The sequence below is a fragment of the Euprymna scolopes genome, chromosome 9 (genome assembly GCF_053919585.1).
Source record: "Euprymna scolopes isolate OS-2025 chromosome 9, ASM5391958v1, whole genome shotgun sequence".
Classification (NCBI taxonomy): domain Eukaryota; kingdom Metazoa; phylum Mollusca; class Cephalopoda; order Sepiida; family Sepiolidae; genus Euprymna; species Euprymna scolopes.
In genome coordinates this window covers 90818334-90830999 of record NC_136490.1, presented here as the reverse complement: position 1 = coordinate 90830999, position 12666 = coordinate 90818334, and the positions used below count along the sequence as shown (strand labels likewise).

Sequence of the window (12666 nt, the reverse complement as noted above, 5' to 3'; positions counted from 1 at the left end):
GATTTATATTCTCCTCGCTTAATTAATGACTTACAGCCTGTTTAAAAATGAAAGGAATAAAGTTTAAAAATGCTAATGTAAATTTGAAATTTTTCATTCCATAAAAGATTGAACTCAATAAAACGTTTATAAAAATTAATGACGTTGTATTGATTTTTTTTTTTTTTTTTTTTTGTATAAATTGCTCAAAAGTCAACACAAGGGATCAACCACAACTATATTCGCTCGTTCATTGTAAAATGTTAACAATAATTATCCTCTGGACACAATCCAGATAAAGAAAAAAACATTGTGTTATTTGGTCTACTCGAACTACTGTTCTCATCTTAAATATCATTCTTATAATGTTTTGGTTGCTGTAACCTTTGACGTTCTTGTCAAACTTAGGAATCTGTACCGAATTTTGAATGAAAACCTTTAGGGCTAATTTTCTCTTGTTCCATCAGTATAACAGGTTAGAAATCTTTTTAATTCAGTGATTAAATATAAGGTTTCATTCGAAATTCTACAGATTCTCAAGTCTCACAGGAATATTCCTGAGTTCGACAAGATACACAAAGAATTTGAGATTACGTCAATCAAAATGACGTGAGAATAACATCTAAGATGAGAATAGTAATCTGAATAATTTAAATTGTCAATCTTCATCTCAAAGTTTCCGTAAAAAGTTTTTTTTTTTTGTTAACAATTTTTTTTTTTTTTGTTTTGAAATGAAAATGAATTTAAAAATGGAATACAGTGCTAAATTGATTCATGTAATTTCATCTTGTCTTGCATCAAAATAAAAAAAAAATGAGATAGAAAATCTGGGGAAAAAAGCACTCATTATGTAAGTTTAGTTTGTGTATATATCTAAATTCTTGAGAATTTTCCCTCTGATAAAAGAGGAAGCTATTTTGGTAGAAAAGCAATGAAAACTTTATGAAAAAGGCAGAGTTGTGGCGTAGAAGTGCGGCGGAGGGTTCGTTGGCTGAAATTTGATTCGATTGATTGGCGTGTACTGAAAGGTTCGCTGTTATGGCGTTTGCTTGGTACCTAATGCCTGATTGTTCGCATACTAATGTCAGAAAAGACCGTAAAAACTTCTTCAATCAGGTTTATTCCATTGCAGACCAAATAAACTTGTCAAAAACTCTGCAGTTCGATTACAAATTGGCAGAATAATGTATCTTCAGATATGATTTATTGTCTGTCAAGGATGACTCCTCATCTCTCTCTCTCTCTCTCTCTCTCTCTCTCTCTCTCTCTCTCTCTCTCTCTCTCTCTCTCTCTCTCTCTCTCTCTCGCGCGCGCGCGCCCCTTCTCACTGCTTCATACTCTTATTATTCATTCTCGCTTTTTCTTTGCCCTCCTGTCTCCTTCTTTTTTGCTCTCTCTCTCTCTCCTTTTTTGCTCTCCTTTTTTTCTTTCACCATTTTTGCCTTCTCTCCTTTTTTTCTCTCTCTCTCTCTCCTTTTTTCTCTCTCTCCTTTTTTTCTCTCCCTTTCTCTTTTTTCTCTTCCTTTCTCTTTTTTCTCTTCCTTTCTCTTTTTTTCTCTCGCTCTTATTTTCTCTCACTCTCTCTTCTTTTCTATTCCTTTCTCTTTGTCAGAATATTAACTTTATCCTTTCTTTACTGCTTTGTTCTCGCCATATCTCCATTTTCTATTTCATATTCCTTCCTCTCGTATTTTCTCCTTTCTTGATTTTTTTTTTCAACCCTTCCTTTTCCATTTTCCAATTTCTTCTCCAAAACAAGTTAGTCTTTTCATTTTGCTCTCTTTTCTCAATCTCTTTTATATCCCATAAATATTTCAATCATTTTTATATCTTGTGACATTTTTATTTTAGTTTTTTTTTGTTTTTGTTAATTTTAATCCGCCCTTTTGTTTTTATCTCTCTAACTTCCTCTATCTCTCTCACTCTTCTCTTTCTCTAATTGTCTCTGTTCCTCACTCTTCTGTCATTAAATATCCCTTTTCTGTCCTCTTAAAGACTTACATATTTTCTCCATCATTTACTAACTCTCCCTCGCTCCTATCATGTTCCACCCCCCAACATGTTCAGCCTCCTCATCACGGGACAAGTTGTGAAAGTTGTAGACAGTTTTATAGCCTTGCAGCCTCTAATGCTGCAAATAAAAATAATCAAGACTGAAAGATTTTTTTTTTAAACATTAGTTTGATGGGCCAACTCTCTCTCTCTCTCTCTCTCTCTCTCTCTCTCTCTCTCTCTCTCTCTCTTTGCCTTCGTTGCACATTTTCTCTGTATCACTTCCTATCTCTCCCTCTTTTCCCCATTAACTTTAATAGATATGTGTCCTTTACTTGTTGATTTTCATCATTTTTTTCTTTATGATCTTTTACGTTTTTTTTTTTTTTTTTTGGTTTTTAGAAGGAAATTATTTTCTATCATTTTCTTGTTGGTTCTCCATTCCCTCCCCCCTGCCCGATGTGCTCAGCCTACCTGATAACCCAATTCATCATCTATTGTCTGGCAATTACACCTGTTAAAATATCAGAAAGAGAAAGCTAAGAACATTCAACTCTAGCATTTGCTTTTTTAGGAAGAAAAATAAGAGAGACTCGTCTATATATAGTTGTTGCAGACTTTTGTCTGCTCAAATTGCACTATCAGAATTTCCAAAAAAAAACATGTTCCATATATAAGAGCATTCTCTAAGTTGGTTTGGTCTAATCTTGTTAAAACTAAAAACTATTGTTTTATGTATTTTCATCAAACAAGTATTATCTCATTAATTCGCTCATCTTAGATGTTTTTTTTTTTCTTAATATTATTGAACCTCATCCCACTAATCCACAGTGACAAGAGTTTATTAACCAAAGTTTCTGCTTATTGATTATAATCAACACTTAAAAATACCAATGCCATGTGCACTACTCATATCATGTGCTGGTTCTATTTGCAGACTTTTACGCTCAACATATCAGGCTGGAGTTCTCACTAAGCTACTACATCACTTCAACTAATTCCCTTAGAAAAGGTATAAATAAATCCTTCCCTGACTTCATATGCAGCCGCTGAGCTTTGTTACTCTTGGTGTCAGGAGTAAAAGTCCTGCAATGATATGTAGGTATATGAATAGCTGCAACTAAAGAAAGAGGCCTTTTGTAAATTAGACTCTCATGAGGTACAATCTTTGTGTGCTCTGTGCAGAGATTAGACTTGCTTTATAAAAAGATTAACCACCAGCCACTGAAGCTTTTCTCAAAAGAATATCTTTCTTCCAGCTACGGATTAAATAGTAGGGTAGGCTAGACACTGAAGATTTGATTGTACAACTAGTCTTGGAAAAGGAAAACTCCAAAATGAGACCAGTCTTTGTTTATCTCACCACTCTGTTGCATGATGCCCAATTCTTTACTAGTTCTTAAATGTAAAACTGTTGCAGGAAAACAAAAGATCAGAAAAAAGTTGGGGGGTTTTCTGCAGCTTTCATATCATGATAAAATGCTGACTTCCTCTCAGCGCATGCAGCTTTACATATACTCTCAACCTTGTTAGCGAGTGAGCAAAATTCATATCTGCTCACCTTGCTTTCCCATTTTTCTGATTCTCTCTTGATCGATGATCACAATCTTTCACATCGTTTTTCCTAAAACATTCCTCAATCTACATAACTCAAAATACATACAATAAACGTTTATATTTAATTTTACTCCCAATTTTGAAATTATAAAAATATAGTCATATTCCGAACCTGATTTCTACCCACATATTGTTACTATTACTAACGTACATCTCATTACGATCGAAATTATAATTCCTTTTATTAACCTGCTTTGCCAATAACTCCAGTAGTGATATTACTACTAGACTTATGCAATACCAATTCAGGAGAAGTGTAGTTGGGAATTGTACAAGTTTCACTTCACTATAAACTAACAATCCAGTCCAATCACCTTTATCCTCGAATGGTTTCTAGTTTTAATAAGTAGTGAGTCATTAATAAAAAAAAAAAGTCCCTCACAAATAACAAATGAAGATCTTCATAATAAAATTACCTTACAAAGGTTGGCATGCCAAATTAAATCAATCAAAAATAACTTTAGTAGATATCCCCCCAAAACACACACACACACACACACACAGAATACCAATTCATAAAGACAATTGGGATGCCTTAGTCACGTGTACTTATTTTATATTCATCAAATTTATCATGACTAATTTAATCAATTAACTTTTTTGTGTGAGAAGTTTTTTTCTCATATCTTTGTCATAATGAATTGCAAGTGTGTATTTAGAATTTTACATATATACATTCAATGTAGGTGCATAGAAATAAGCAGCAGCAGCAGCAGTATTAAAGTCAAGGTATCAATCAACAAAATTTCTGAATGGAATTAATGATAAATTAATATGTAAGGTTATTTTATGTGTGTAAACTGTAAGACATTGGAATAACAGCAGCAGGTGTGTGTGTGTGTGTGTGTGTGTGTGTGTGTGTGTGTGTGTGTGTGTGTGTGTGTGTGTGTGTGTTCTTGTTCTTGTTCTTGTTCTTGTTTGTAAGCTTTACGTTTACTGTTTAAGTTTAGTTGCAGCACCTGGTTCTCGTTTTGGTGTGAAATGCAATTTCTTATTTTTTAGTTCTGGCAATAAATTTGTAACTTCCAAACATGTATTTATATATTCTTCTTAACTATTAGTAATTTTAATTTAACAGGTTATGATATAAGCAATCTAACGATTCGCCAGGTCAGAGGTTATGTTTGCAATTCAGCTTGATGTCCACATCGCTTAAATGTTACCAAATTTCGTCAAAATATCAGTCATGGTCTAAGTTAGAATTTATTTCATTTAGGAATATCTAGGCTAAGAAAAGGTGAGTCATACCGTAGAAGATAACTTCTATTCATTCTAGACTTGATTTTTCCAAATTGGATATTTGGATTTGATGCCGGTAACCACCATGAGAAATTTCAGTCTAATCAGTTTCTAAATTATTAACGTTTCCATATCATAACTTTGGAAATACTTCAATACAAAAAAGCACTTTGTCTTACATTGTCACGTGGAGATATGTAGTCTTACAACTGACATCATTACAAACGATAACATGAACGAAAAAAAAAAAAATCTCAATTTGTGGATTTGCTAAATATTAGGAAAGAGAATAGTGGTAATAAGTTTAGTTTATTTTTATTGTATGTTTCAGACAATTTTCATCATCTTTGTTGTTGGCGTTATCACCACAGTTTGGTTGTTGTACCGGTAACCCATTAGTGTTTAAAAAAGATGTCATTAAAAGACCATACAAGATAACAAGCAACGTTGACGAGGTTTTAGTAGACAATAGATAGAAAGCTAAATTGATAACATTCGTCAAATCTTACTGTTTTATGGCAATGTTCATGTTAATATTTATATGAATGTCAGCGTGTGTATGTTCAATATAGAAAGAAAGATTACAGAATTTATATAAAAACTAAAAATGTATCCATTATCTTCCAGGGAAGATAATGGAAGTGGTTCCAAAACTCTAAATGCACCACTAAAGGGACTATGAAGGAAAGAAAAAAAAAATAATAGAACTTTAAATATATCCTGCTTCCATGAAATTTAAATCATATTTATAAAAATTTCCACACACAACCAACGAAGTCGTTCTCTGTATGCCTCTCTCTGTGTCAAAAAGCTATGGAAGCAGAATGCTCTTAATACTTCAAATACATGTAAACCCATATGTTTTAGAGTTTTCCAAAATTTCAGCTTCTTCTGACTATATTAGAGTGCAAAATCTAAAAAAGAAAGTAATATGGTGTTATGAGCTAAGTGAAAAAAAAAAAGAACATAGTAATGTTCCTCATTCTTCAGCTTAGAGCCATGGTGCATCTTTCTGCTAGTCTTTCAAATATACTAAAGGATCACCCACAAAGGGGATTTTAAACTTTTTTTTTATTTTATTGTTACTACTACTACTACTACTACATAATCCTGTCCTATATTTTTTGAGCCTATAAATGTTGTCTTAGTTTTTAAAAAATTATTATGATTATTATTACTATTCTGTCTACTCCTACTACATAATACTGTCCTATATTATTCAAGTCTAAAAAATTTTGTTTTAAATAATAATTACTGCTTTGCTATCACTCTTAGTTTATAGCCAATCCGTGAGTGATGTTGGTACAATACCTGAGCATGTCAATATCTTAATCTAAGTTCTACAACTTTATAGCTAATACAAAAAAAAACGTGTGAGATTTTGTGAAAATAATGTATGAAAGAAAATAAGAAATTACGTATTGTTTTCATCGACATAAACATTAGAAATCATTTTTAAAATAAAACTAATAAAAATAGTTTTTTGACATTGAAAAAATTACTACCTTGGTAATGTGTACTCTTCTTATTCCTTTTTGTTAATCACGTGTTTCTAATTGTGTACAAATAGACGAACTCAAAAAATACCATAATTTTTTAATAGAATATGATTGTCATACATTTTAGTTTTAATTTTTAACTAGTCTGGGTGCCTGGCGTTGCCCGGGTGTTTGGAGGTGTGTGTGGAGCAAAAAAGATAGTGGTAGTAGGCAGGCGGGCAGGCTCGAACCTGTACCACAAAAGAAAAAAAGAATGTGAAAAAAAGACGTGACATCTTTGCTGTTGTGCCTATCGCCAAACCAGTAGTGATGTAAGTTTAAATTAGCGCTAGTCAATCAAAAAGAGGGGATGAATTTCAAAAATATCGGTGAAAAAAGCGACCCCTCCCTGTAGAAAATGGCCCAGTTGAAGATGAAGGAATTAATGTTTTTAGCCAATTTTTCGATATTTGTCATCTGGAGGGTTAAGCTTCAAACCGATATCGATCTCGTGAAAATTTGTCGCCTCTGTCAAAAGTTTTAGGCAGACATACAAGCATACATACGTATATACATTTAAACAGACAGGTGAGATTTATATTATAGACTAGCGGGAGGTACCCGGCGTTGCCTGGGTGTTTGGAGGTGTGTGTATGGGTGGGGGGTAAGTAATAACCCTGAAACGATATTAAAAAATCGGAAAAACCAAAAAAAAAAAAACAACGGAAAAAAAATGGCATAAATAGCAGGGGGGGGGATACCCGGCATTGCCCGGGTATTTGGAGGTGTGTGTGGTTTTGGGTAAATCAAAACTCTGGAGGTGGGGGGTTAAAATAATAAAAAAAAAGTTTTGGTAGGTGAGTATGAGGATCGAACCTGAACCCTTGAGGCAAAGTTGGAAATTAAAGTGTGAAAAAAGATCGTGTGACGTTAACCAATGGGCCACCGCGACATACTAATGGAAACACTTTTGAATTTAAGTAATAAAAACAGAATTAACACGTGACTGCAATAAAAGTTAACTCTACTGCTTCTATTTGACCTCATTAATGAGGTCAAATAGAAGGAGCGGACTTAACTTTTGCTGCGGGGTAGCTTTTGGGTTTGTTTACCCAACTTTGACTGGTTTTTTCCTCAAGATGTTGGGGAGGGGGAAACCAGCGCCCCATTATCCAGACTGAATAGCAATTGTCTGATATATGGAGTTTGGCCTCACATTGATCAAAGCTGATTGCTTCTGGACGTTTCGGTGCGATTACCGGGAACACTGCCGTAGCTTTGAATTAGTTTCGCTTTTTAGACGAAAAAGCTAAACGAACACAAGGCGGGCTGAAATAGCAATAATTTTGTAAAAATTGACGTAAATAAATCTAAACACTACACGTGTTCCCAAATCCTAGATATTATTATCTAGGGGGTATATAAACAGTTCTAAGCGATCGTACCCCCCCCCTTGGAGCGTATGCGAAAAAAGCCTTTGCGAAACATACACAAAATGGTCACACACGTTTTGCCTTTTATATATATAGATATAGATGACCAAATTTGGTCAATCCTACAGAGAAGATTTGGAGCCTATAAGTGATTGTTTTATTATTAGTAGTAATAGAATTATAATATAGATTATTAAAACTATTTAGTTATTAAATATAAAATGCTTTATATTTAAAGGTTAAATATTGTTTAAATATTTGTACTTTCTGAAGGTGATTTTAATAAACATGTAATAGTAGTAGGGTTAGTTCAAAAGATTTTTATATTTTAATAAAAGATTTTATTTTTATTTTTCAGATTAGCTGAAATCATGATGGATTCTACTGACAAGGATCTGCACATGTGCCTCAGCTGCCACACGACCATCATTGGTTTGATGAACTATGTACAACATAAACAAAGTGGTTGTCATCCCAACAAGACATCTTCTGTAACTCAGCCTCTCAATGTGCTCAGTACTGTATCTTCAGCTTCTGTTGCAGAAACTATGTTTGACACAGAGCCTACCGTGTCATATACTGTGATCACTGCCACTGAAACTGATCTGACCTCAACTGGCCTACCCCCGGCTACTGAGAGTATGACACTCCCTACGGAAATTATTACCAAAGAGAGACCCTCAGCTGCCCCAGCACTGGAGACGGTGGCTTTCAGGGAAACTGCAGAAAGCTCAACCATGGAGTTAATATCACAGCCTATAGTTTCGGAGGAAATGACTGTTATCATGTCCCCTCAGAGTACGACCCTATCAGTGCAGGAGCCACTGCCAGCTGAACATAATACACCACCACCCCCCGCATTACCACCTCCTTCTCCACCACCTCTCCCAGTCTCGTCACCCCCTCTTCCAACCCCACAACCTCCCATGAAAGAAAAGGCCCAGGAATCGGTTGTTTCTATGCAAGAGGACATACAGCCTGAAACAGACCAAGTGAGTGATACTGCTGACAAAGAAAGTGGTGAGATACCACCAATAGGTACACCGACATCACCCCTGAAAAGTGGCGAGAATTTTTTTCACTCACTTGAATTACAGAGTAAAAAAGAAGATGGAGAGCGGAATGCTTCTCCATCAAAAACACAAAAGGCTATCAAGAGTGGAAACCTGGAGAAGGATGCAGCTAACAATCACAGCGACCTGCCAATCTCCAACATCTTCAGCAGCCTGGACTTTTCAAGTGATGAAGATTTTGATTTCTCCTATCCGGAACTTTCCAGCGATTCTAATGATGACTTCTCCTCTGATGAAGACAATGCTCCACCACGGACTCACACTGGTGGCAAATGGAAACCTGGAGAAGGGCCAAGTTCATGCAAGACGTTTCCCCATCCTGGATATACTGGAGGGAAATGGAAGCCTAGTGAAACGCCCTTGGATATGCAACTAAAAAGTGGACCAAATGTCTTGGAAAACAGTGAAGCAACCACAAGGGTTGGCACAGAAGAAGAGGAATCAACCACTGAGCATCCTCCTCTCCCTCCTCCTCTTTCTCCCCCTCTACCTGCTTCTGATAGTAATTTGGCTATTGATCAGGAAGAATTAAAATCAAACTCTAATGCAAATGCATGTTCCGAGTGTGATGGCAATAATTGTAAACATGTTGCCGATGTTTCCGTTGAAACAAGTGAGTTGCCCCCGACGGATATTGGAACTGAAGATGATGCAAACAAAAACCGATCCACCAAGAAGAGGCGTAAAATCTCAGACGCATCAAATGAACCTATCCACAACTGCCAGGTTTGTGACAAAGTTTTCTTTAGCAAGTATGTAATTGGCCGACACATTTTGACACGGTACCACCAAAATCGAGCCAAGACTCACCCCGACGGTTTTCACATGCTGGAAAAATACTACCGCTATGTCATACGGCTTTGTCCATTTCAGTGCAGCATCTGCCAGTTCTACTTCAACCGTGAAAGTGATCTGATTAATCACATGAACACCAACGATCATTTATGCAACTGTCTAGGACTCGTTGGACCCATGTTCTGCACAGTGTGCAACTTAAAGTTAAATAATAATGCAGATATGTTGACGCATCTGCTTGAAGATGCCACACATAGACAATCCCTTGAGCGACAGAAACAGTTATGCATTGTTAAAGAATGCCGCTATCAGATACAGTGTCCCTTTTGCGATATCATTCTTCATTCGTCTGTCCGACTTAGGAGGCATATTCGCTATAAACATAAAAATGGAAAACAGATTCAACTAAAACCTTCATCTCCACAGCGTAAGGGCCGTTTTAAACCAGAATGTCCTAAATGCCATGCTAAATGCCAGTCGATGTCCGCCCTTGAAATTCATATTCGCAGGCGACACACGAAGGAGAAACCTTACTCTTGCAAAGTGTGTGATAAAAGTTTTTCCGACAATTACACCTTGAAAATTCACATGCAAACAAACAGACATCTAATGATGGCAATCCCTAAGAAAACTCGATTGTCACGACAAAAAAAGAAAAAGTTTAACCCCGACCTTGTGCCCACTGATGAGGTTAGTATGGATGCCGATGATGAAATAAAACCCAAGAAAACTATTTCTCCAGTAAAGAAAAAATTCTGCGTTAACGGTGAAGCAGTACGAATTATTGTAAAGCCATCTCTCAAGAGAAAACCTAGAGTGAAACGTACCACGGTCAAACCTGATCCAAAGATTCACAAATGTGAACATTGTAGTTTTACTGCAAAGTCGTATGGTGAACTGCGGCCGCATTATCTGGATGTTCACTCTGAGCATGTGTTTTTATGTGCTGCCTGTGATCTTGTCTTTTTGTCAGAAAAGGCCTTGCGGGTGCATTATGCAGGACGCATGCACCAATCAAATATGTTGAAGAGTGACGAGACCAAGCTTTACACGTGTGAGGAATGTGGGCGGAAATTTCATGACGAGCGTTGGTGTCAATTTCACGTTGAGATGCATCACAATCACCTAAATAACGAGGAAGCCATCTATAATATGTTCCAAGGGAAAGATATTACCAGCGTCACTTACAAGGATTTTTTGTCAAAAATTGATCCACTACAACGTGACAGTATCGTCACATGTCCAGAATGTTCAAAGAAGTTAAAAAAAGAGCATGCAATGGAGCATTTACGTATGCATAGTGGAGACAAGCCGTATGTTTGTCGATTTTGCCACAACGGTTTCATATCTAGTCTGTCCCTACGCCGCCATATACTCCGGCATCTCGGCCTCACCGACCGCAAGTGCCAGATCTGTGGTAAAGAATTCCAGAAAGTGTTCTCTTATAATATGCACATGAAACAGCACGACAATCCGGATTCTTCAAAGCTAAGCCATATATGTGACGTGTGTGGCCAGTCATTTGTGCTGAAACCTCAGCTAGTTGCACACATGCGCCGCCATGGGAAGCGCACCCATAAATGTCCGTTTCCTGACTGCAAATGGGATTTTGTGTTCAAGAGTGAACTTACAAGCCACTTACGTACTCATACTGGAGAGAAACCCTTCCTCTGTGATGTGTGCGGCTATTCCGGAGCAACTCGTACTCGGCTGGCCCGTCACGTCCGAATTCACACGGGTGAACGAACATACCACTGTGATTATTGCACGTACAAAGCTGGAAACAGCACTCACCTGCGGCGCCACATGCGTATCCACATTGGATCCAAACCTTACAAATGTCCGTACTGTTCATATACTTGTAATACCCATGAGAATATTCGAAAGCACATCACCAAGACTAAGCGGCATGAAGGGATGTTCATCTATCCTTGCAAGTCATGCCCTTTTGGCACGAATAACACAAAGGACTTCCGCCACCATCTGCTTGAAGCTCATCAGGACCAGTGCGATTACAAATGCCTTGAAGTACTGTCCGCCTACACAGGTCTCTATAATAAAGACGTAGACCCACGCAAGCCACCTGAAGGTAGCCAAATTATTCCAATCAAAGAACGCAGGCAGAAGCTGACAAAATCTATGATCCACGATCAGAATAGCCTGCTGCTCTCGGATGATGGTGAAGAGGTACGTCTCACTACGCTGGCGCAGGAAGAAGAGGAAGGGGAGGCGGAAGAACGCATAAACAAGTCAACCGAGGCAGCAGCAGAAATCACTGTTGTCCAAGATTCTGACTTGTCTATGATTGCTGCAGCAATTTCTGAGAGTGGCGTCCAGGCAGTTGCTCCGGTTACAGTGATTCAAGCAGGTGTACAAGAATCTGAAAATGAAGAGCTTGTCGAAACAACTACAGCCGCAATACATACCATCCAAAATGCTGACTATCGTACGGAAATTATTCAACATCCCCAGTTTCGTACAGAAAACCTGACAGCTAGTCATTTCCAGCCTGATCCCGCTACACTCACAACGCAGAGTGGTGATCCAAACACTCCTAATGTCCTTTCAATTCCAGAAAATCCAGCCATATCTTCCTCGCTGGATCTTGGTTATTGTACTACCATTGAGTATATATGTTTGCAAACTCCTAATGGAACATAGGTGAAGAGGATTTCCTTTTTTTTTTTTTTAATCTGTTTACAGGTTAAATTATGGTATCTCAGACATTTTCAAACAGTTATATATAATTGTTTCTTCAGATAGACAACGTCGCAGCTCACAAAAGCCATGGCAGCCTACAAACCGGATATCTGGCTGTGGAAACAATTATATATTCTCTCACATTCTGATGATATATATATTTCAACAATTGAAAGCATATTATAATTTCAAATATCTGAAATTTGCTCTGGAAATCAACACTCAACATGTTTATGCTTTGAACATTTGAAATATACATTATTAATGTATAAAGCTCTGATTGATATAAACTTTTGATTATTGATATTAACTTTAATTGCAGTCTTGAACTATACCTGAAGACTTTATAAAAATTTGTCA

At 36.8% G+C, this 12666-nt stretch overlaps 1 protein-coding gene across 4 annotated transcripts in view; it reads left to right on the top strand.

The window, feature by feature from the left end:
• Positions 1-12376, top strand: part of LOC145284772 (uncharacterized) — a 649584-nt gene extending 637208 nt beyond the window's left edge. For all 4 annotated transcript variants that reach the window (XM_080133742.1, XM_080133739.1, XM_080133741.1 and 1 more), the window contains one exon: positions 8097-12376. In XM_080133742.1, the coding sequence (XP_079989868.1) occupies positions 8110-12267 (4158 nt within the window). In that variant the 5' untranslated portion in view covers positions 8097-8109 and the 3' untranslated portion in view covers positions 12268-12376. The remainder of the gene's footprint in view (positions 1-8096) is intronic.
• The last annotated feature ends 290 nt before the right edge of the window (positions 12377-12666 follow it).